Source organism: Colius striatus, chromosome 2 (genome assembly GCF_028858725.1).
Source record: "Colius striatus isolate bColStr4 chromosome 2, bColStr4.1.hap1, whole genome shotgun sequence".
NCBI classification, from domain to species: Eukaryota; Metazoa; Chordata; class Aves; order Coliiformes; family Coliidae; genus Colius; species Colius striatus.
Window position 1 is genome coordinate 88,629,518 of NC_084760.1, and position 25,607 is coordinate 88,655,124.

The 25,607-nt window shown below is 43.9% G+C and overlaps 2 protein-coding genes across 3 annotated transcripts in view; one reads left to right on the forward strand and one right to left on the reverse strand.

Annotated features, from left to right (window-relative positions):
• SMYD2 (SET and MYND domain containing 2) overlaps positions 1–11,924 on the forward strand; it is a 30,558-nt gene extending 18,634 nt beyond the window's left edge. The window contains exons 6-12 of the mRNA XM_061991422.1: positions 319–386; positions 2,128–2,230; positions 4,626–4,736; positions 6,502–6,622; positions 7,813–7,987; positions 9,409–9,517; positions 11,517–11,924. Of these exons, the coding sequence (XP_061847406.1) occupies positions 319–386; positions 2,128–2,230; positions 4,626–4,736; positions 6,502–6,622; positions 7,813–7,987; positions 9,409–9,517; positions 11,517–11,597 (768 nt within the window). The 3' untranslated portion in view covers positions 11,598–11,924. The remainder of the gene's footprint in view (positions 1–318; positions 387–2,127; positions 2,231–4,625; positions 4,737–6,501; positions 6,623–7,812; positions 7,988–9,408; positions 9,518–11,516) is intronic.
• A 1,263-nt stretch (positions 11,925–13,187) lies between these two features.
• The window catches only part of PTPN14 (protein tyrosine phosphatase non-receptor type 14), a 118,787-nt gene continuing 106,367 nt past the window's right edge, over positions 13,188–25,607 (reverse strand). For both annotated transcript variants that reach the window (XM_061991420.1, XM_061991421.1), the window contains exons 18-19: positions 24,325–24,488; positions 13,188–19,834 (exon numbers count right to left, since the gene is read on the reverse strand). In XM_061991420.1, coding sequence (XP_061847404.1) covers positions 19,706–19,834; positions 24,325–24,488 — 293 coding nt within the window. In that variant the 3' untranslated portion in view covers positions 13,188–19,705. The remainder of the gene's footprint in view (positions 19,835–24,324; positions 24,489–25,607) is intronic.

Genomic DNA, 25,607 nt, shown 5'->3' on the forward strand with positions numbered 1-25,607 from the left:
TGCTTTGTCTGACACTTTGTAGCACTCTTTTCAAGCCCTGTTCCTCTTGGTTGACCTTCCAAGGAGCAATCCACTAGATACTGCATTCCTGAGCAGGTGCAAGTGTTGGGACTGTCAATTCTTTAGCATCCTGCACATGCTTTTGGATAGGGACTTTGTCCTCACTTCGCTTTGTGAGATGTCATGTAGCTCCCCGTGAGTACAGGTGAGTTGGAAAGAAAATTGTGAGCAAATCACTGCAATTGACTTTGAAGGATGAGAATGTGATATGTGGAGTACTTATCTGACCAGAACCTGATCTAGTCTCTTTGTCCTTAGGTTAACTGTAATGGCTTCACAATTGAAGATGAAGAACTCTCTCATTTGGGATCAGCCATATTTCCTGAGTAGGTTGATTTTAATATATTTAAAAATAACTTATTTAAAAGCAAAGGTTCTTGCACATATAATGGAAGTAAATGTCTACTGAAAGAAATTAATTAAACACTTAATTTGCCTTGTTTTAAATATCTTTAAGTAGCTAATCATATGGCCAATGATTTGTACAAGTTTCTCTGAAAATCTGGGAATTTTGATAAAGTTGCACTTGTAATTCATTTTAAAGTTTAGATTATGAGCTGTCTGCATGTTGGTAGGAAACACTTGGCTAGCCATTTCTGGACAGGGACATCATGTAATGATCAAAGGGAAATGAAAAGGATTGCAGGTGACTTGCTGTATTCCCAGCTTTTTTTTTTGTCTGGGTATAATCCTTCACCTGGTGTTCTCTGAACAACAGCTCTTCTACCTTTGTTCCTTGGCAAACAGCTGATCCCTTTCATAACATTTTTCAGCCTCCTTACTCAGTGGAGAAAAATATGTACAGACTTCTTGGCTTAACAAATAAACTGCAGGTGTTAACTGCAGTTTGTGGACAGGGGAGCACGGCTCCCTTTAAGGCTAAGGAACACTTCTTCCATTTAAGTCTGTCCTTCTCGCTTAAAGATGTATGTAGCAAAGGAGAATATTTTCTGCCCCTGTTATTTGCAAATGCCGTACTGAAAGTGTTGCCACTATCTGCTTAGGTTGACTTCCTGGTGAGGTGTAGATTACTAGTGCTTATGATTAAAATGATTTAAAAAGTAGCCATGTCAAAATAATCAGAAACTCAGAAGCCCATTTAAAGCAGGACTTGATTTTTCTAAGTGTTGCATACAGGAATGTAGTAGATAACCCTTGCTTTGCAGATTCTCCTCCTCCAGGCAGGTCTGTCTCAAGTCCGTATCCCTCATCTACAGATTGGAAATTGAAGCCTTGAAATGCCCAGTATCAGAGCTATGGTGAGGAGAGGAGGGCAGTAAATCAGGGTGTTCTGGAAACATGTCTAGCACCATCCTTTGTAAATCTTCAGCATGCAAGAAGTAGATCTTGACCATTTAACAGCTATGCCTGTGAGCTAAAAAGACTGAAGAAACTATTATTATTTTGCTAGATTGTAAGAGAATGAATTGAAATGATACATTTTATCTCAAATAAGCACCAAGTCGAACTTTCTTCAAGCTTGGTAGTAAAAAGGGAGGACTTTTCTGTGGCAGTCAAGTTTTTGTGTAAGTCGCGTGCTTGTGTAAGTGACACAGATCTTTCCCCCCTCCTGTTTTGAACAAGGAGGCTGTTTACAATTGCACAGAAGCCACCTAAAATTGGAATGTCCATCCTAAAGGTCATTTGCAGCATTGTAACTTGTGCTTGTTTCCTGTAGGTTAAATGTGGTTTTCTTCCTCTGTGAGGTGAAGAGTCTACCCAGGGTATCTGGGTACGGTGTCGGTAGTTCAGCTGTGCAAACACCGCTGTCAGCTGTCCTATAGCCCTGTAAGAATAGGAAAATAATAACTCTTCTAGTCCTGCACTGATAGGATTTTAAAATAGTAATGATTCATTAGCACAGCCAATGTCCCTATCATTACAATAAATCATAGTGCAACAGATTTTCCTAAGGTTACCTTCATGTTAAGCCTCAGAATAAGGACAGCTTAGAAGGAGACTGACTCAGTCTTTCAGACTCACTTGTTTGGTGAAGTGGTGTTTAACTTTTTGTCTGTTGCTTTTGGTGGTTGTGGGGAGAAGAGGTTTACTTTTCTACTTTTACAGTGTTGCGTTGATGAACCATAGCTGTTGCCCAAATGTGATTGTAACTTACAAGGGGACCTTGGCTGAAGTCAGAGCTGTTAAAGAGATTGAGCCTGGAGAGGAGGTAAATGCTCTGTGTTTGATTGTACTCTGTACGCACATACCCTAAAGTCGGGTCCGTTCTGCTTTTCAGGATTCATATCAATTAGATGACATTTTGGAAAGATCCCAATGAGGAAGGATCTCTAGATTCTCAAGAGAGGTCTAAGATGTTGCTTTGGAAAAGTTGGTGGGGCTCTGGAGGACTGAAGAGATTCTCAGACAGTGTCTTGTTTTGTGCTAAAACAAGGGAAGGGCACCTGCAGAAGTCACTGTGTATCTGCCAGCTTCTGTCTCACTTTGCCCATCTGTAAAATGAGGCTGAGTTTACTGATGTTTGGCTGCTGCTTTGAAATTCCAAGATCAAAGCAAATTATTGCTGCTGTAATAGTTCCCAGTACAATAGTAACGTATTGAAATTGAAGCCAGAATAAACAAAGTAAACGGGTACAGATAAGTCTTCTGACTTATGTTTGGACAGAGTGTCCACAAAACATGGGACTTGGTCATTACCACCTCAGCAGCTTTTGCTGGGAAGTCACAGAACAAGAAAGAGTTTTTAGGTGCAGTGAAGCTGAACAGTGATGGATAAAATTCTCTGAAATGGAGAAAGGCTCTGGCTTTACCTTGAAACTTTCTCAATCAAATAACAAACTTGGCAGGGAGTCTTCAGCAGCAGAGCTGCTTTTTGGTTTTGTTTTTTTTTTTAAAAAAAGGAAAACAAGATGTTAAACAGAGTTGAGGAGGATGTTCAAATACCTGCAGGAAGTGAAGATACGGAACATTCTCTCTGGGGATGATGATCGCATAGAGTTTCAGTGGCTCATTTGTTAATATTAATTTAATAGGCAAGGTTAATGCTGATCAAAGTAAGCTCAGATTTGATTTTGATAACTCCTGCCACTTTCTGCAGTGTGAGATACTACTTCTGAAGGAGGGGAGAGAGGTTATTTTTGTAGAGCTGTTCACCATCGTGAACAAAGCAAGTTTAGTTGCTGGAGCCAGGGGTGAATGACTCAGGTGAGCAACTTTTTTTTATGCCATTTGATAAGGATGATTTGTTTGTGATGTTGGCAGTCACTGCAAATACATGGTGATAATGGGCAAGGACAGATCCTGGGTTTGGAATTTTACTGTGGAATCCTGGCCATTTTCAGCATTTTTGGGGTGGGCTTACAGTGAGAGGTAGAGATGGGGAGTATTTACCTTGCTTGGCATCTTGTTTGAATTGAGTTGTGTCCTAGAAGCTGGGCCACTGAAGGCCTTTGGACATTTGCGTTTTTAAGACTTGCAAGTGTCAGTATTTCTTAGTTGGGAAGCTCGTGGTTGCTCTTGGGCTGTGTGTGGTCTGGCGGCCTCTGTCTCCACCTTCAGGTTCCGTGTCGCCATCGCAGCGCAGCATTTTGGAAGTTTTTGCTGTAAATGCGGTTGTTCCTGCATTTTACATGGTTTGAAAATAGGGAGTGGAGAGAGAGGAGTGTGAGGGATAGTGTGAGCTCCCACAGAGTAAGAGGAATGTGTACTGTATGAAATGACATTTACGTTGTACTTTAAAGAAGAAAGAACCCTTAAGCCTTAAAGACCGAGCAAAATGTTTCCAATAACTGTAAATGAGGAAGTGGGACTAAAACTGCTCCTTGGTCTGCAAAAGGATCAGCTGAGCTGTGCATATGACATGTTTCTTGGGAGAGATCTTATTTTAAAAAGAGAGTGTTAGAAGCAAGTTGTAGGGGTTCTTTTTCTGAAGACCATTGAAGTAGAGGAAAACTTAAGAATAGTGTGTGTGAAGGGCCTTTAAAGTGTTCTAAAGCAGGTTTTTTTCTCTGCTTTAACATATTGCTGCTGAATTAAATCTGGTATTCATCCTCCTAGAACTGAAGCACTGGACCTCTCTTCTTTTCAGAGATCTGAAGGACTTGTCCTTAGTTTTTAAAGCTACTAGTGACTGCCGTTGCCCTGATTTTTCAGGGCAGGTTTTCAGGAAGAAAAGAGTTAGATCCCAGCCTCCAAAAAACCAGGCCACTGTAATTTGTCCTAAGCTGGATAACTGAGATCATTATTTTACTTCTGAAAAGCAGGCACCTTTTTGTAGTTTGACAGGAGCCTGAGATTTATGCTATGATAGTTTCCTTATCCACACCTGAATCTTGTTCTGCTGGGTTTGAGCCAGGGTAATAGTTGAGGGAAATTCCATAATGAACAGTAAAGGAAAGACTTCTCTGTTAGATTGCATTCACATATGGCAACCCCTGATGGTGCCGAGAGGCTTGGGATGTGAGGGAACAAGCGGGTGATGTGACTGCAGGGATCCGTATGTTGCCTGAGTGGGAAGTCGTTGCGCTACGTACATCAGAACTGGTGGCGATAACTGTCTGTAGTTGTGCTGCTTTTCCCTGACTGCTGTGATTTTTACCATACAGGTCTTCACCAGCTATATTGACCTGTTGTATCCGACAGAAGACAGAAATGACCGGTTAAGAGACTCCTATTTCTTTAATTGCGATTGCAGGGAGTGCATTACCAAAGAAAAGGTAATCAAATAGGTTGGAAATACACTTCTGACTGTCGAGGCACCTACCCAAGTCTTTAGATGTAATATTCTATCTGGTTTAATTACATTTTGGAAAGCAGGACGATGGAGCAGGGTGGTGGTGGTGTTTTTCTCTCTAGAACACTTTCCGGTACTCATTCTTTCCACTGTAATCATGACACATCAGGAATTTTCCTGGTAGGGGCCTATTTAAAGTTGAGCTACAAAGCAAAGATGAAAACTTTGTTAAAAGTAGGTAATTACCCTGTGTCTATGCTGCCCAGCCAAAAGAATTCACCTCAGAACTCTTTTTTTTTTTTTTTTGTAATTGCATGTTTTCTCCCAACTCACAGTGAATGAGCCTTCCTTGGGGCATTTCTGGGGTCCCGCTGCAGTTCCCAGCTGCGCCATCTCAGTCGATTCTGGGGGGTGTTGGGTGGAGTTGGTGGGTAGTTTGAGGCCCAGCAGAGTCTGTGAGAAGGGCTTTCCTGCAGTGGTGTCGTTTCGGCCTTCTCATGGACAGGTTGGTCCTGAGTCACGGCCCCTTGTGTGGTGCAGAAGAGGTTTATGTTCAGCAGACGTCCTCTGATGCCCTTCCAAAGACAAAGGCAGACGATGTTCCTTAAAACAAGGTGTTAGTCATGTCGGAAAAAGGCACTTATGGGAGTAAAAAAAGGAACCTAAACCCTGCAGATACCGAAACAACTGTGCCTGTGCAACTGTTGGACCCTACTCCGCTGGAGATCCTGGGAGAAATGAGCTTTGTGGGGCTCATCTCTCATTCCAGCCAAGATAAGTCTGGCTGGCATAATCTGATCTTTTAAGTTCTAGATCATTCTTCTACCCCCACTACCCTGCTTTCACAAAGGTGTGCTTTTAAGAGCTGCTTGTCAAACTGACCAGACAACCATCTCCTTCCTCTAAATGGTGTCATCTTTTGTAACTTTTTTTTCTAAGTAGTGCCCAATATTTTCGTTTGAGGCCGTTCTGTTGATACCATAGTTGTGTTTTTCCCCACAGTTACCTTAATAATTTTGCCACCGAGTTTAACGAAGACAAGATTTCATCTGTGATTTCCAACAATGTGCTGCTCATGGAATCACCTGTCACTCAGCCTCCTTCAGCTCTGGAAAGATTCCCCCCATAGCCCTCTCAGCTGGCAGATGTAATAATAAAGGAAAAAGAAATGTAGCCAACAACATGAGGTTTAAACAGCAAAAGATTGTCTCCAGGTTTGCAGCTGATTCTTCATGAAGTAGTAAGTTAGAAAGATCAAAGTAAACGGCGCTGTCCAGCAGAAATAACGAAATACGTGGCAATGGGGCTTTGTCTGTAGATACGAAGGATCCTTTTCTTTATTTAATATCGTCTCATTTTCCACTGAGCTATCACTTGGTGGTAGGCCTAAGCTATTTGGGCTTTTCTAGCCTTAAAGCTAAATTTGTTATATCTCAGAAGCAGTGAAATTTCCTATGTAAAACTGCTTTCATCAGAAAATCAAAAAGCTCTTGGATCTTTCAATAGAAAGGGACTTCGTGGAATTAGAGAACGGCAGAGGAGCTGGAAGGTGCAGAAGATTCTAGGATTCCCAGCCAAGGCTTTAGAGAAAAATTGCAGGTGCACGTTCTACCTTTGTTTTTACGTTCTTTGAAGAGCTTAAGTTCCCATCTGTGCCTTTTTGTATTCGAGTAATTTTGCATAGCAGGTGCACCTTTATTTGTGGGGCTTGGAACCCGCGTTTACACGGTCCGTTGTGTTTCCTTCAGGACAAAGAGAAGCTGGCAGTCCGTAAGCTGAACGAGCCTCCGGCGGCAGAGACGGTACGGGACATGATCAAATATGCCAGGAACGTGATTGAGGAGTTCAGGCGAGCCAAGCACTACAAATATATCCTTTGTCTCACCCTGCCTCCGCTGCCTTGGTGTGGGACCTAAACGTCTTTACCTGCTGGATTGCTTCAGAAGTACCTGCAGGAGAAGTACTGTGATTGTTAGAAGCTAAACTTACCTCTCTCCTCTTTGTCTGAAGAGTTATCCTGGAGATAAGGGGCAATTTAACAATGTGGGAGGTGGAGGGGATGGAAAGTTCTTGTGTTTATTCCTTCCTGTGTGTCCCTGGGCTCCTAAGAGTGCAGCGTGTGGCTGTCTCCATGACACGACCCAGGGACTGGAGTGAGCACAGGTGTGTGTGCTCATGTCAGTCTCACGTTCCCTTGTTTTTGGAGGCTGCAAGTGAGGCTGCAGCTATTGCTGATGGTCACAAGCCCCTGCCTACTGTAACAGTGGTGCTGTGAAGACAAGACTGTAAGATTTCAGTGGGCCAAAAGTGGACCAGGTGATTTCATGAGCCCTCAGTCTAGGGAATTCCATTCTCCCTTCTTGTGATGCATTGCTGGTGTGGAAAGCTGCTTTTATTGTTTGTTTTTTACAGCTACTTTTAGATTTTTAAAGCTAAAAGACAATTTTGTAGAATACCTGAGTAGGAGGGGCAATAAACTCATGAGCAGGATACCTCTGAGTATAGTATATACGTCTCAAAGTAGCTCTGAGGTTGTAGCCCAGATGTTTTGATGCCATTTGAGAGAAAAGAGAGCTTCTCTTGGGGCTGTTTAGTCTAGAGAAAAGGAGACTGAGGGGTGATCTTATTAACATTTACAAATATCTAAAGGGTGGGTGTCAGGAGGTTGGGACATCCCTTTTTTCTATAGTAGCTAGCAACAGGACAAGGGGTAATGGGATGAAGCTGGAACACAAAAAATTCCACTTAAATATAAGAAAAAAACATTTCACTGTTCAGGTGAGGGAGCCCTGGCACAGGCTGCCCAGAGGGGTTGTGGAGTCTTTTTCCTTGGAGGTCTTCAAGACCCATCTGGACATGTTCCTATGTGACCTGATCTAGGTGAACCTGCTTCTGCAGGGGGGTTGGACTGGATGATCTCTAAAGGTCCCTTCCAACCCTACCGTTCTATGATTCTCAGAACCATGCTGAACAAGTTTAAATAGATTCTTCTTTGGCATTACCAGGTGTTTGTCTAATGAGAGACTATTTATTTGTTGTGTCCCTTGACTTTTTCATACCTCCTAGTGAACTACTGGAGATCTGCGAACTCAGCTTGGACAAGATGGGTGCAGTGTTTGAAAACAGTAATGTTTATATGTTACATATGATGTACCAGGCCATGGGGGTCTGTCTCTACGTGCAGGACTGGGAAGGTGCACTGCGTTATGGGCAAAAAATTATCAGACCATACAGGTAAATATGAGAGCCTTGATTTATTTTTTTAGTGCTGTAATTCAGTGATGTGAGTAATGAAGACAAGTTTGGGCAGAGATCATCACTTCTCTCTGTGTGTAATGTATAAACACACTACCCATGACATCACTGCTCCGAAAGGAACGTTTGAATGCTGGGACAGATTTTATTACTGTCAAAATGGCATCTGTGCTATATACAGCAGACGTGGCTCTGAAATCCTTACTTTGAGTTCTCAAAATAAGTTTGTGCCACCTTTGGTACTGTGCTAGTTCTGCTTAGCTAGGTAAATTCTAGGATTTGTAATGTCCTGATACTTAAACAAAGAGTGAGCTTCCAATTGCATCTGCAGTCAGTATTCTGTGTAAAGTAGTGGAGGCAAAGCTCACTGCTGCTGTTGGCCACCTGCCCTCTCCCAGCCCTTTCTCTTGGCAGCAGGGGAGCGGGGATGGTTGCAGGAGAGCAGAGCCCTGTCCCGGGGCTGGGGATGAGCGCCAGAGGGAGCTGGAGCTGCGCTTGGCTCCTGCACTTGGAGCTCTGAGTGCCCGATGTCCCTCCTCCACTGCCCTGCAGCTAGAGGCCTGGGAGCATATGCTGGCTGAAACCTTATGTGGGGCAAGGCAGTTCGCAGCCTCTGCAGGAAAAAGCTGGTACCATCTCCCATGATTTTTTTCTATGTTTTTTACAGTAGGGATCTTTTTGATTAGAGGCAGACACTTAGGTGCTGTGCCCGATCCCACCATGAGTCTCCCCAGCAGATTCTCATCTGGAGAACTGACTCTTGCCAGGCGGAGGGAGTGCAAGCAAAGCTCTCCCTTTGCAGCAGTTGCCAACGTGAAGTCACAGATCACTTGGCAGAGAGCAATGACACAAAGAAGGAGCCAACTCCCCCCTCTTCTCCCCCGGGGGTGCAGTACTATTTATCTTCCCCGGGACTTGCCCAGCTCCTCTGCCTGGGAGCCTGGCATTCCAGGTCAGCTCTGCCACTCCGGCCTCTGCTAGCCCAGCGTGTGGCATGTGTGCAGTACGTGCTGCCCGGGGCCCCTCGCCTGCCGGCAAAGACCGACTGTTGTGGAACAGGCAGAGTTCCTTATGTGGGTGTAGGGTGGCTCCAAAAACTCCGAACAATGTGAGCTCTTTCTGTAGCTGGCGAGATTAAAACTAGTGGCAGAAAGTCACCGCCATCTGACAGCTGTTCAGAGGCATATGGTAGTTTCAGTTTAATTCCCAATTGCCAGGCATCCCCCTCCCAGACACAATTGGCACTGACTCTTGGCAGTCATGGCAGAGGGGATGAGCACTGAATGGGCAGGAGGGGCAACAAGAGGCAGCTTTTTGATCCCTGAGGAGAGGGTTGGGGGCTGGGAAAATGCTATGACGCTGCCAGGTTTGATAAAGTCGAGTTTCTTTCTGTCTTGCAGTAAACATTATCCCTCCTACTCACTGAACGTTGCCTCCATGTGGCTGAAATTAGGAAGACTCTACATGGCGCTGGAGAACAGAGCTGCTGGAGTTAAAGCCCTGAAGAGGGTATTTATTTCCTGATTCCTTCATTAATAAGGCGAGATCAGTCACGGGACCACTGAAACGCTACATGCTGCTCTGTCACTAAGCCTGGCTTGATAGGAAATTCATCGTGTCCTTGTAGATTTGGTCACTGGATTTTTGGCTGGTTTTTTGTTATCCAAAGACACAGCTTGGGTCTGTTCTCGCGTAGCAGGAAGGGATCTCACCTTTTCATGGGGTGCAGCAGCTGACATGAGCACTGTGCTTAAACGTTTACTGCGCATTCTTCACCAAGCCGGAGCTGCACGAGCGTAACTGAAGCAGAACGCTCGCTCTCCTCACGTGCCAGGTGAGGGCGGAAAAAGTGCTTGGCTCTGAGGAAAAGCACATAGTGTTTCACTGAAGTCTCTGGTTTTTATGTCCAAGTTAAACTAGGCGTGATTTTGGTGGTTATTTGTTCTGGAACCAACCGGGTTTTAAATAGCTGAAGGGAATTCGGTGCATCTGGTAACGCTGACATTGGCAAACGTGGCCTTTGGTTTTACATTTTTCCTCACCCATTTTTATCGGCCTGTTCCTTGGTTTTTAGAGTTTCATTCCTTTTTTTTTTTTACTAGTTTGTACCACATTTCTTGACTTTCTTCCCTTGTTGTTGGACAGAAGTTTATCTTGGTTTCTTAAGCATCAGTGCCTACTGTAGCATATAATGACTTGGTGTGGAATGTCACCGTTATTTTTTTTCTTGCTGTTTAGATGCTGGCAAGTTTTTAGGCAGCAATGAGAGAGCCATCCAGCCACGGTGAAAAACACACCAAGAATATAGGCTCTGATATTTTAACTGTTGCCTAGTTTAAGATCAGCGTAGGTTTTCCTGCATTGTGGTGTTGAAAGCTTAGATTAAAACTGGGATTTGTGCCAGTAGAAGCATGGGATGGGAGGTTGGGAACTGTAGGTAGATTCGTTGGCATAGCTTGCTTCCTAACACAAACATTTTCTAATGACTCGCTTCCAAAAGCTGCCTCCAGGAACTGCCCAAAGTTACCCCAGCCCCTGATGTTTGGGGTGTAGTGGGAAAACAAAAGCATTGTTCTCGCTCAGTTTGCTAGCAGCTCAGGGAGAAGGCCCTTCTTTCTTCTTCTGGGCAGGAGGGGGAGTGGAGGCATTTCTCACAGCTGCTGAGGTGGAACCAAAGGCTCCTGTTGTACTGACTTAACAAGTATAAGAGCAGGATTCCATAAGTTTCCTGAGGAGAAAATGACTAAAAGCCATGAGGGTGAGGATGCAGCAATTCCTCACTTTATCTTAGTGCTGTGGTCTTCAGATGTTCGCAGGCTTATTCTGAACTTGCTTCTTGCAGTGCTACCTACTGCTGCCTTTTATTGTATCTGTTTGGGGCCACTGCTGTCCTTTTGTGAGGCGGAACACAGCGTGGATAGCGGCAGGAAAGCGCAAGTCGGTGGGTCTGGCTGCCTGTAAGCGCTCACTCTTGGAAGGAGAGCGGGCGCCACGGCAGGGAGTGAGGCACAGCAGTGTCTGTCCCAGTCTGACAAGACCTCGCTGTTGCCTCAGCAATTGCTTCCTTGGTAAAGCACTGGCAGCCCCATTGAAGTCTGAAAGGCCTTAAGGTAACTTGTGAAGCGGGCCTGCTCGTCGGCCCGACAGCTGACGGGTAAATGGGAAGGAACAGAGCTCTGTCTGATGCCGGTTAAGTTTTCTGCCAGGATATTACCCACCTCACTCACGGTTTTCTGTCCTGGAGCTGGTTGCATTCAAAGTAGTTTTGTCAGGAATATCATTTTGAAAGGTGCTTTGGGATCCTTTAAGATGAAAGATGCATTCTCTGAATGTAAAACCTTTATTACTTAGTTTTGAATTTCATTTTATTTCCTACTGGGTTTATGACTACAAGGGGACAAAAAGTAGCCAGAGGTGTCAGACTGTTTCAAACCTCTAAAGCGAGTATTTATAGCCTGGTGTTATATATGAATCAATTGTGTGAATATTTTTTTTTTCCTTTTCATAGGCAATTGCGATCATGGAAGTAGCACACGGGAAAGATCATCCATACATTTCAGAGATCAAAAAGGAATTAGAGGACCACTGAGCCTTTGAATCTATGCAATCCTTCAAACCTTTATTTAAAAAGCAAGCCTTGTTATGGAAACCTTCGGGAGCGCTGTCAAAAGCGGTAGAGTATGAACACAGTTCTGTCCTATAATTGGAACGACAAACACCCTTGGGCCTTGCACAAGGTTCCCAGCTTCCACATACCTACAATTGCCTTTTTTTTTTTTTTAAAGAAGTGTCCCTGGTTTCATAAAAGCTATGCCCTTGGCCAGCTCGCGTGCAAAAATGGCCTCTTTTTTTGTGTTTGTTTCTTTGTGGATGTTAACCTGTATCTTATTTGTGTAAAGCAAATAAAGTGGTCTTGCCCCCCTCTTGATTCCATCTGTACACTTGCATGGGTGCAAGAGGTTTGTGACAGGAACTTTTGCCCAAGTTGTTTCGTATAATCCAACAAATTAATTAGCCAAAGCTGTACTTTTTTGTTGCTGTGGTTATAGCACAGCTAATTCCTCTTTACTCACGTTGTTTTTTTTGTTCGCAGGGGTTTAGCAGAGAGAAACGGGAAGGGGGTGTGATGAGTTCTGTGCCTTGTGCAGGAAAGCCCGGCCCCTGGCCGCTCCCGGAGCAGGGTGAAGGCTGGATGCAGCAGGGGGAGGAGCTGGAGCTCGGCGCCTCTCCTGCAGAGCGTGCCGGCCCAGCCCCTCCTTCGGAGCTCCGAGGCTGGCACCAAGCAGGAACGGTGCAGCTTAGGGCTGTTTAAGCCCTGTTACAAGTGAAAAGTGAGTTTATTGCAGCAGAGAGATGATGTTTCCTTAGAGCCATGCCTTGGCCTCCAATGGATTAAAACTATTCTATTAATAATAGAGGAACAAGAATGTTTTCTGAGTTAAAAATCCAGGACGTTGCTTTTTCTGCCTGTTTGGGGTTTTTTTTCTCCTCATTTCAATCACTGTCATGAGTTTGCTTTTAGAGATGGGAAAGGGCCGTTGGACTAGATGATATCTCAAGGTCCCTTCCACCTCCTGCCATTCTGTGATTCTATGAAAGGAAGAGGAGAGAGCATGTGGCTGTGCACTTCTAGTACCAAAACATGTTGCACAGTACAAGTACCTGCCCCTTCCTTAATTGCTTTCACAGCTTGTCAAGCATGACAACAGGGACCACATCACCATTAAGAACTGCATCTCACTTTCTTTCTTGAAAGCACTGCAGTGAAAATCGAACTGCTGTGTGCTCATTTTCCTGACAGCCTTCAGTGCTGTCCAGCCAGCACCTGTTGCCGCACCACACAACTCTGCACCAGAGCTTATGGTTGCAGAAAACGGGGGCTGCTGCCCTGCAGCCAAACTGGGGAAGAGGGCACCAACTGACTTTATTTTTTCCTTGTCAAATAGACCCTTGTCTGGGGAAAGAGCACCTTCATTTCAGAAAGGCTGGACAGAGCCCAGACTCTGCTTCAGCACTAAAGAAGGTGGCAACAGGGAGACCAGGATGACTGTTTACAGAGGGTTCTTCAGAGCTCGCTGGGGCCCTGGCTGCACCCCTCAGTTTAATGTGGGAAACTGATACCAGCACAGTAGCTGTAGTTACAAAACCTGGAGCTGATACAGGAAAGAGCACAACAGAGTTTTTTTTCCTTGAAAAAAAGAATTGGGGTTTATTGTATACTGTGAACATGAAGGACAGCCTTACCAAAAAACCTTAAGTGACTGGAGACATTCTCATATTTGCAAAAGCATACAAGAACCTATTTACACAAAGGCAGTGAATGGGGTAAAAAAATTATTGCAGTCAATTAATGCTGAATAGAACTTTATAAAAAGAGAAAGAAAAGAAACAGTGCAAAAATACTGTCAAAAGTAATCAGTTCTATACACAAGATAAAACTGACAAGCATAAGCTTATGTACTGATAAGAATAATACATTAGAATATAAAATAGCATGCATAGATTTTTTTTTCTTTAAAGGCTGTCAGTGGCAGAGGCCAGTTCTGCTGCTCAGCCCTAACACGAGGGAGTGGGGGGCAGGAAGGGCATGTAACCGACATCTTGTTTCTCTCCAGACTGTGTATGTACAGTGAGGGGGTGAGATTTGAGTCACAGTCTTGTGCTAAACTGTCACGTACGGAGTTACAGAACAAGTAACACAGGCAGCATCAAAATACTGAAGTAAAACAGGACAGTGAAATCCAGTGACATAAATCTTAAGCAGGTTATAACCTTTAACACGTGTCCCACACAGTTATGTGTGGGAGTATTACAGTCATCTGCATGTGTAAACTTTTTTTCCATTGTAAAATAGCCACAGAAAGGTACTTTAGTAATGAGGAAAACATCCTTCCCATACAGAGCAAACTCAACAGGATGAACACCCTGTTAGCAATGTTTCTGACACTAAAGACTGTTTTAAAGACTGAATAGCAGCAAGAAAATACTTTTTTAACATAGACAAAAAGGAAGTTCTTACAGACATCATAATGTATAATTAAGTTGTGGAACTCCCCACCACAGGACGTTGCGAAGGCCAGAGGGAGCAGTGGGTTCTAAAGAAAAGGTAAGGCGATGCCTGGAAGCTGGATGCCTGGGCAGCAGCTCTCAAACACCGTGAGCGGGATGTAACCTTCACTTTCAGGTGTCCCTAAAGGACGGTGGCCAGGGGTGCTGGAGGGGCTGAGCACCCTCCTGGCCAAGATGGGGTGACCAAGGCTGGTCACCATGGTGACCATGGCAGGCGCCATGGAAGTAGTTTATGGGAAGCCTTTCTCTTTTATTTCTTCCTCTGCCTGCCTAATTGGGGAGTGCTGCCCCCAAAATGAATGAAAGCTGAATGTCCCCAACACCCATCAAGTCCTTACCCCAGTGATTTGGAGGAGCGAAACGGTTCAGCGCTATATGTTTCAGGGATCAGCTTAAGAACTAGTCTTTCCCTTGCTGTGAAATAGTGCTGGGATTCTTCAGTGAAAGCTGCTATTTTAGAGGGTGAATTGGAAGTCAGAGGTAAAGGCAAAGTCCTGCTCTTGTTGCATGTGGAGCCACTCTCAGGCAATAAAGCTTCAAAGAAACACCAGCAGGAAACAGGCTGAGAGGCACGAACAGACCTGGAGTCAGGTCTAAAAACACTGACAAAACTTATTTACTTAAGATATTTATATAAAAACTGCTATTTTTGACCTGTGGATTAAATGCTTTGTTTCACAATCTAAGAACAGGTTACCTATGGTTAAGACCTCCACCTTCTGTTGTGTGCCTAACAGCCAGCCCTTCCCTTCCTTGCATCACTGTCCCTGCAAGCCAAGGCTGCATGCACCTGCATGCAGAATGTCCTCTCTGAAGACTCAGATGGCAGCTCTGCTTCCCATAGCACCAGATCCTACAAGAAAAACCCTCCAGGAGGCTAAGAACCAACTGGGGACAATTGCCTTGGGGGTTGGGGTTGGACTTGCAATCTTTCTCTCCTTGGCATGAAAACCCTTCTTCAGACTCTACCTGACTTGACACTATATACATCAGCAGAGCTCTGCCCTTTTTTGTAGAGATGTGGCCAAATGTTTCTGTGCAGGGCTTCTGTTTCAAGGTCAGTTGTGGTATTTGCTCCTCCAACATGATGCATCCTTCATTTCATGCAGGGAGCACGGGTGCCACCATCGTGCTCTGGCTGTGAAGCATTCCTTTCCTCCAAGACAAGCAGCAAAATTTAACTCTGACCTCCAAAAGGGGGACACAAGCTGCTGCAGGAGGCGTCAGCCATGCTGATGCCTCTGCTTTGGGAAGCACAAGGCTCAGCAACTGTTAGCAAGACTGACAATAGCTACTTCAGTTGTCACCTCCTCCCAGGAGACCAGTGGCAAAGCAGGTGTTGAGAATGCAGCATGGGCAGGAGCTGCTGCATTTTCCCCACATATATGTGTCCTACATCCCTGTGCAAGATCGTCCATCACCATTTACTTTAAGAGTCACTTGTGGGCTATACAGACAGCACATATTGGATCAAAAAATTAATTGAAGCACTGAGACTTACTCTTTTGCAGCCTATGCTTTGCCATTTGCATTTCTGACTGTTGACAAAAAAGTAATTAAAAAAAAGTCATGCAAATACTTAATAAAATGTAATACTACTAGTAGCTGAGGCAACTGATTTAAATAAGTGGAACGGAAATGTCCTTCAGTATACTTTTTTATAAAGGACAGCATTAGCAATAGGTTGAGTAACTTCCCACAGCTGTATCTCCTGCCATCTGAAACTAGTTCAGGGAAAAAGTACTTCATAAAATTATAGAATGGGAGAGGTTGGAAGGGACCTCTAGAGATCATCCATTCCAACCCCCTGGTAAAGCAGGTTCACCTCAAGTCACACAGGAACACGTCCAGGTGGTTTTGGAAACCTCCAGAGAAGAAGAATGTTATTTGTGGTAAGGCTGATCATTTAGGGTCCCTGTATACCTACATAGGAGAAAGTCTGGGTTCATCGTCCCTTGGGGTAAAAAGGACTAGAGGTGCCAAAGCAGGGCCTGTGGAGCAGCTGTAACAAGAAGGAACTGATGTCCACCAGTGCAGACCGAGGAGGCTGGAAACGGGCCACTTGCAGCTCTGAGCAGCAGAACTCAGCAGTCACCTCCGTCATCCCTGATGGGACAACATTAGGCATGAAATGCTCAGACTGGAACCTTAGCTAAAAATTTGGAGCTGGCAACCTCAATGTTATCATTGGTAAGACTTGAATGAAAAAAAGAAAAGGGTGTTATAAATACTAAGAGTGCCCCAAAAGGAAGACGTGCACCATAGATTTCCCCAGTGTGACTCACCCACTCCCAGCTGTCCCCGAGAAGGAGTCCAGGAGCATGAGCGCCTCATGCTTCAAGTCTCATGCATTCGTTCCTTGCTATGACTAATAAAACTGGATTCAAAATGCATTTTCCTGTCACTCCCTAAAGGTTAGGAAACACTGCCCAAGCAGTTTTGTTCTGATAAAACTACGACAGGTTCAAAGTGAGATGGTTCAGTTTTTCCCCTACAAAACTGTATCACATTTTGGTCATAAAACACGGGCATGCTGAGGTTAGGTGGCAAGCTGGGGTGGAAGGGAACCTCTGAAGGCATGCACCAGCCCAATTCACTGATTATATTAGCAGATCTAGCCAAGATAAAATCTAGCAGGAAAAAATACGTTGAAGTCAGATGAAAGGAAAAGTTTAAAATTGCTGTTCTTTGACAATGAAAGGGAAAAACTGAGTCACGTTGGCCTCTGCCTCCCATACCAGCCACGGTGGGAGTTAATTGGAAATGACTGTTTATTATGCGGCCACTTACTTGGCTCATTAATAGGCACTGACTTAATTTGGAAAGGATTTTTGGTGCCATTTCATAATTAATATTTTTCTAAGACACCTATGATGCATCTTTGCATAAAAACCATTTGCCTAATTTTCTTCCTTTCAAACACAGCCCTTTACATTTCTCTTATGCATTAACTTTCCTGTGCTCACTGTAAAAACAGAGGGATACGTTTCAGCCAAGAGCAGCTGAATAATAAGACACAGGAACAGATTCTTTTCCCTCCTGATTTTCTACTTCTCACATCCAAGTAGAGCAATGGGACCTGACAGCTCTGAGTTCAAACTTAATTCATCATTAGGAAATTATTCAAAAAGTTATAACGAGATAACTAATTTAATACACTTTGCTTCAAGGTTTATTCCTTGGCTTGTTTCCCAGATATAAAGCATCTCTGTGCAATTACCATGCAGATGCTGCTGAAAAGACTTTAAATGGTTGCTGCTAATTTAACAAGAGATATGTTGGCATTGGCAGGAGAAACTAGAGGAAAACTAAAGTTGACTGAAAACTCAACTGATCCCTGAAAAGGAATGTGGTCAAGATATTACAGCTAAGTAGCTTCTCACCACTTGTAGGTAGCTAGATGTCCCCACCAGAACCCTTGTCACATTGTTAGGCCTGTATTGCAGAGCCCCAGATCAACACCACACAGCTATTTAAGCAACATTCTGGTATGGAGCCTTAGCATCAGTGGGAGCTGAAGCTACTGAAAAGTAGGGCCCCTCTTAGGGCTGAAGTTGAGGGTGCCAGTAGACTTAGGCTTTTGCACGCTGACCAGGGGTTTGAGGTGGGGATGCGATGGAAAAGCAACGATGCGACAACAAGATTATGTTTATCTGGGAAAGGGATAAGAAGGAAGAGGATGTCACCATGACAGGGTAACTCCATTGCATCACGTACCTGAGAGGCTGTGAGATCCCTGGAACCTGAGGTGACCCTGGGCAAGCCTATCTAACTTTAAAGGTAGCCCTGAGGGGAGCAAGACTGGGAGCAGAGACCTCTCTGGCTCCTCTCCAGCCTGATCGCCATGCACAGAGTGGGAAGAGGAGCCAGCTGAGAAGGGGAGCAACCTCAGTGCAGAAAGTTCCCATCTGACACCAGAAATAACAGAGTGGGAGTCTCAGCACAACTTGCTAAAGCTTTTTTGTTTTCTTTTTCTGTTGTTTCTTTTTTAAAGGTGCAATTATTATCGCTTCTAAGTACCCGTAAGTAAACGCTCCAGGTCTCACACCGCAGGGCGATTCAAAAGGAGATTTACTCCAGTGAAATAAACACTTTGGAGGAAGGGATATTCACTAAGTTGTGCGAAACAGCTAGCCAATGCTGAGGAGGCAGAGGATGAGGAAGAGAGGTAATTCTCTGAGTATCTGAGAATCTTTATTCTGTTGAGATACTTACAGGACATATGTGTTTTTTCCTTAGCTCTGTTGAATTTCACTGTTGGCCGAGGGCAAGCCAGTTAAGAATCTCTGCCCTAGTTATCCAGTGGGAAGAGGTTTGTTTCCCTTTTCTGTTCTGATTGTAAATCTCAGGCTTCTCCTTTACACATTTATCCATCATCTTTCTAATCCTGACTGGAATCCCTGAACACTACCAGGATAAAATAGTAATAATAAATAGAAGGAAAAATCCAAAGTGACCAGAGAAAAGAGATGACCTGTGCAATTCAATACAAAATCCACCCTAACAAAGTGAAGTTTCCAAATACTGAAAGGAAGACTGCTCCTAATGTTCACCAACCACAAGACACCAATAGGGAAAGAATGAAGGCAGATTCTGTGCTAAAGCTCTCCAGGGTCACTATCTGAAGATCTCAGATAGGGAGGAAAGGATAATGATCGTTTTGACAAAAGTTCGAATGACTAGAAAGCAAAATGATTAGAGCGCTGAAGGCAACAGTTCACATGTAAAAAACTAAAGCAACTGGAGATGCCCAACTTAAATGAGATTGCTTTTCTACAGGAAGTGAGCCTCAAGGCAATAAAACTTTCAGTGTAATTTGTGAGAAGATGCATGATTTGAGGGTTTTTTCAGCTGCCTTTAGTTGAAATTCCACAGTCACCGTTCACTTCCTGCTCTGGGTCACTGCACTTCACCCTGCACCGCTTCAGCTCCTACGGATCCTGCAAAAGCTGCAGACAGTGGCAAAGGCCTCGTTTAAAAGATCCAGTATCGCTTTTTTCAAGGACTCGTCTAAAACTATCATTCTTGTGGAATTCAAACAGTTTAGCACCCAAAACTCTCTGCCCTCACAAGGTCCTGTGTTTGAGCCCTCTGCAATGTGTCTTGCTGCATGTGCAGAGGCTTAGATCTCTGCTCCAGGACTGTGTCCCCTCAGCTTCCACTCATACAGAGCTGTAGCTGTCATGTAGCAGGTCTTGTTTTTACCACAGAAGCCACATATTTGGGTCCAAAACGTTCTTAAGGTGAGAACAAAAGCCCGCTGCCAAACAGCCGTTCATTTCAGGAGCTGCGTAGCAAAGTAAAAGCCAATAAACTACCTTTACAAAGGATTGCTCTCTCTATGGACATGTTACAATGCAGACCGGTCATGTCAAATGTGGTTCAATTTGAAGGTCACTATAAGTTTTACAAGTTATTAAAGTAATTCACAAATTATTCCACAAAAAATAAATTATATCTTGTATAAAATAATCCACGGGAGACTCTTGTAAAGAACAATCATTCCTTACTTTCAGGACAACTGTAAAAAGTGCAATATATGCACACAGCGTTGCCAAGGCAGTTCCCCTTGTTCATCAGTAAGGTTCAGTCAGATCCCCAAGGCTGGGTCTGGGATGTTTGAAAAGATTAAATAAGTCTGGAGTTTTGCAGAAACTGGATGAGCACTTGATAGACAAAGTTGTACTGTGCTATGGTCTGGATCATGAACATTCTCTGCTCCCGCAGGTGTCTCAGCATCACAGGAACGTCCACTTTCTGTAAAGCAAAGGGGACAAAAAAAAACCCAAAAAGCGTAAGGATGTAGGTTCATTAAATCAAGCAATCGTTGTCTCAAATATCAGTTCTACGACACAGGGAGCTGTATTAGTTACATAATGTAATGAATAGTCACCAACTGTAGTGAAATACTAAGGTTTGGGGTATTCTTCCCCACCAACTTTCATTTCAAGGAGCATTAGAGCACTGCACATCCAGTGCTTTCCCTACTACAGCTGATGGGAATTTCTGGACTGATGTAAATGGGCAGAATGACCAAAGACTTGCCTTCCAGTTGTGTGCCACCAATTACCTCTCAGTGTATCATCAGATGAATGCACAACAAAGGGCTGCTTCTCTTACAAGTTTTTTTCTGCTTCAACATACCCCTTTTCAACTCAATAAAATAAACCCAATATATTGTATTATCTCAGATTAAAGGCTATATATATCAGGAAGGTCTAGTACAAAACAATCAAGATCACAGCTCAGTTAGACTCCATTGTGGAGTGCATTGGCAGGCCACACGGCCACTTGCATGCTGCACTCTGATCCAACTTATTCATAGAAGGCGGGATCGGAGAGATTTTTCAAACACCAAGCAGGCATCAGGATCGTAATAACAAAGGTTCCTTAGACAAAATTTAAAAGTGTAAACAAATACACTGATCCTTCCACTAAAAAGAAGGGAGGTCACTGTCAGCATCCAGAGCCTCCGATACCCGACCTCCTGCAGCCAAGTCTATGCTGGTAAAGAACACCCGAGCAGAAAACCAGCTGTAAAGAGAAGCGAGTACCCAGCATCCACAATACATGTTTTAAAGGCTTCAGGCCAGCATTGCTCTGTTGTTATCTACTCAATGTCTGCTAGCAGCTGGGACACATTAGCTGTTTGCCAAGAGGGCACCTTCCAGCATCCGTGTGCCCTGAAAATGCTCTGCAACAAGAACTAAAGCCCAATAAGTGGAGATAAATCAGGAGATCCACTGTTAAAGTACATTCCTAACCCCACTGAGCACACTGGGGCACAGCACCCTACAATGAATGCTCTGAATGAAAACAAGTGAGCTGTGAAAAAGGCAGGTCCATGAGGTAGAGAGTCAAAAATTACTGCAAATTTCATCAGGTGTTACCACCATACCTCTGGCATTTAGGGAGCATAAGCCTATGATGTTATTGTGTTTTATCTGTTACAACAGGTACACAAGGAGCTATTCAGAAGTCATTGAGCCATGAAGCTCAAGCCTGCCAAGCTCAAATTCAAGGAGTGTGTAATGTGGCCCAAGATGAGGATACACATTTTCTATGGCAGCCGTAAATGCAAGCACCTAGGTAGATGCTATTCTTCAGGAAACTGTTAATGCAGTTTGAGATAGAAAACTGAAGAACAGTTACTCTACCAGGGAAGACAAACTACACTTTATAACACCAGGTTGCTATTCCAGAAATACAAGAAAGAACCTAGCAAGTCTTTTGGCTGAGATGCAAAACATTACAAACACAATGCCTGGACACACAGAGAAACTAAGATTGCTGCTAACTTTCTCAGGTGCAGCTGAGCACAGTCTGCTTCCATGCACACTGGAAGTTCTGGGAAGTTTAAAAGAAAAATCACACTGAAAATCCATTTCCACCACTAAAAACCTCAACAATCTCCATACCAGGTATACAAGCCCTAAGCCACAGGCTATCACTTTCGACAACAAGGCTGAATGCATTCTACCAGGGACAAGGGTAAAGATTTGCGATGAGCAATGTCAAGTTACTGTCAACCAGGTGCAAAGGAAAGCTTAAGCTCCTTCCAGTTAACTCAGCGAAAGCCTCCCCGCTGACTCAGATGCTTCTGAAAGCCACGCGGTCCTTGCTGAGCAGAGCCACACACAACCTGATCTCACTTGAGCAACTGAAACAGAAATGCAGGCCAGCTTCCACCTGCACACCACCTTCCTCTCTCAGCAGTTCCGTGCTTGACAGCTCTTGTTGATTTTTACTGGGGACACAGGGATCCGTGCACCTCATCAAAACAGATTAGGCTTTGACTTATCTCAGGAGTGAAAGAAAAGCCCACCCTGCCTACTGGACCTCCCTATTTGTAGTCCACTTAGCATTTTATTCCAGATAACTCACCTTCAGCACAACGTCTGGGTCAAAAAAAAATGAGACAGGCAGTGCTTTGCTAAGGTGGTGTTTGCAAAAAGAATAAACAAAGATGCTACTCATCCCTGACTCTCCCCTATGAGAACGCACTGTAATCATGAGTTAACGTCCCAGTGCTAAGTTTGAATTACAAGTTGGTACAGCGGGATCTCAATTACTTGTTCTACATGTCTACAGCAGTGAGGATGTCATGATGTGACATATTACTTACCATGCAGCAAGTTACTGAAACTTGATACGAGATACACAGCTTTAGACTCGACCAGCAATTGCCCAGAAGCCAGGGTGACTGAAGCTGTACAGGATTTGATTAAACGTGGCTTTTTTACCTACACTTGAAACCTTAGACTCAAAGAGTTCTCGTTTTAGTTCCAGCACTGCTGCAGATGTTCCAAGACAGTATTCGGATTTTCAACATACCTCTCCTTTTTTTTTCCTTTACTGCTAAAATGTTAACATTAATATAGCTGCTTACAAGGACACTTCTACGGGAATCAAGTGATTCCTAAGACTACATTAGGAACATTACATTACTACATGAAAAGTAATGTCATTTCATACTCAGAAAAAAACCAACCCCTAATTAATCCTACTTCCAAATAAACCAGTAAAACTGCTGCACGAAAAGGAACCCTCTCTATGCAGCACACAGGTTCTGTCACAAACTGAAAACATATTGGCAAGAATTTTACTCCTTTTTTTTTGATTAGGTTTTAACAAACCAAAGATTTCAACTCAGTACAATCTAGAGCAACAAAACCCCTAAGGAAAAATTGTCTTTAATATTAATGGCGATTTTCACCATTAATCAAGACAAAAGGATGCTTTAATTAAGGGACATCAGAGAAAGCCCTTATTATTGAGCACTACCATCAGCCCCTACTGAAGTTGATGAGAATTCTTCTGAATGTCAAGGTTCACTCCCATGCTCAGATGTGCAAGGAAAGAAGCCAAGCAGTCTGCTCAAGAGTAAGTGCCATTGCCTCACACATGAGCAGTTACTGAACAGCAATTGGCACAGGAAGGTGTAGTATTCCCAAAGCACATACCTCCTGTGGGTCCTTTCTGTTCAGGCCAGCTCCTTCTTCCTTTTCCTCCCCCACCTACCCCAACCCCAATTAAAAAGGAAATGGGAAAAAAACTGGAAATTGTGACACACATCTATAGGTCAGCTTCACCTCTAGTGAGGCTCCACAAGAGTTGGAGGAGGTTCATCTGAGCTGAACTGAGCCCAGGATCTCTGATCTTGTAACTAAAGAACAAATGACGAGCTGCTGGAGTGGGATAACAGAGCAGGCAACAAAAAAAACATACCTCTTGTATAAACTGTTTGAAAAATAACGATGGAGAAGAAAGTGCACCCGTGCTTGCTTGCTTTAGGACTCCCATTTTTGAATGGGCTAGAAAGATGCACTTTGCATTATGCCTTGCACAGAAAGGCTCCAATCTCTAAGTCCTCTACGGTAACACAGAGTAGATGAGCACTTCAGGTGCATACATCCAGTCCTCCCTGAATTTCAAGCAACTCATCCAGTGGATGACTAATGGGAGGGGCAGATTACACGTGACTATTTGTCACTCTTGCTGTATTCTTATCTCTACAAGAGGTTTTGGTCTTCAAGGAGTTTCTTTGGCAACAAAAATACCCAGTTGGAACAGCTGCCATGTGGAAACTGTGTGGTACATTGTTATTTAAGATGTGATGTTCTTCCTGGACAGTCCCCCAGCAACACAGGATGCACACAAAAATCAAGTTGCTCTGCATAGTTACTCTGCTGATGCTTAACTCCAGACTGTATTACTAGTCTTGTCATATTGGCTACAGTTCCTAAAGCCCTATTCCCCATCGTACACACACCTTTTTTTCCTATGACACAGCAAAGTTTCGTTCCAGACGAGACTGGAAACAGTACAAGAGACAGGAGGAAGCCCAAGGAGTGGATTTAAAGAGCAGAAAACTTTTAACTATAAAGAGCAAGGAAGTTGACATTATTTTCCAGCCTCTCCCAGGCAGCCCCTGTAAACACATTGTCTGTACTCTGTTAATTAAATACAGGTATGAATGAGATTAAATTATTAAAAGAGAGAAAAAAGCCCTGATTTTGAACATAACAAATGTTAAAAAACAAAACAAATGTTAAAAAGGAAAAAAATGCATGGTATCAACTCAACAGAACACTACAAGTAACCTGCAATGGGAAATCTCTGCCTGTTGCATTTAAGGCCCTTGTCTCACAAAGCTGAGAGGAAAGCAAGCACTTTTAACTGCAGAAATGTAGCTCATCAGCCAAGGAAAGAGCACGAGGCTTGTCTTGAGAAAGAAGTTGACTTACTTCGTTGTGCTCCAGGCACCCAATCATTAGTTCTGTCAGGATGACCACCCCGGTCCTTCCCACCCCTGCGCTGCAGTGAACCACGATGGGAGGGTTGCAGTTGTTGCTGCTGTCCAGGACGCTGTTGGTGTGGCGACGCACTGACTGGATCTCCTCCAAGTAAGCTGCAAGATAAAATGCAGGAGAGGTTGGAAAACAGCTATGTCTACATGTAAAAAACCTGGGGAATGGAAGATTATGGCAAAGACATTCTTTGTCGAAGTGGCAATTAAGTTGTGTTTTTCACAGCATAGTAGTTGTTTTGGCCAAGGTGCAGAGAACAGCACTGAATCCAGGAAGTACCAGCTGGGTGTCAACTACTACTTGGGAGTCTACTCCTTTAATTTAACAGTTCTTTTTAAAAAGTAAATTCTGGTTTCCCCTTTGCAAGTCCCCAGGTACCCTGAGCAGATCATTCTAGATATTACTCTCAAGAATTCCTGCCATTAAGAGGCTGGGATAAAACCAGTAGATAAGTCTCATTGAAACTACTGCCTGTTAAAGCCAGTATCAGATAGCAAGCGAGCATCCATCTGCCCTGTTTCGTCCTCCCTCCCTTCTCCTTCTGGAGACAAAATGTCACCCCCCTCTCTGCTCAAGGTTTGTTTCTCAACAGCTATGAGCCTTTCTGGGAGCTCACGGGTCTCTGTTTTCCCTGAAGCCACTTCTAGAAAGTGTGTGACTCAGGAACAGTTGTCTTGTGTGGCTGTCCTAGTGTTATTCAATGCATTCCACCGTCCAAACACACAGAGAACCTTATATACTGCAGGCTCACCTGATTAAACACATCATAAACTTCATAAACTCCAACTCTGACCTCTAACCATTGTTCCAGTATAGCTTAGATGCATCCAAAGACGATGGACCTCCCCAGAAAGACATAGCCAAGACGCATACTTAGCTTCCCAACAGAGTGTGAAGTGAGGTCTGAGCTGAACTCTGCTGCCTGACTCTTGGTGTCACAGCTCTACAGCCTGAGCAGTTCTTCTGAGAGCAGCAGGCTGTGCCTTGGGCCCTTACCAACATCAGAAAAGCTGCATGCTAATGCATACAGTCAACCGGGACTGCACATGGTGGCAAACAACAGGACGGGGAAATGGGGACAATCAGGTCCCAATTACTGCCATGCCCAACCACAGCTAAAGGGCTTGGTAGGAGAAACAAAGTACGACACAAACTACGAACTGGGCAATAGCTTTGCCTTAAAGACAGACCCTGTGGCACTCCTTTGCCAAAGCTGAAAG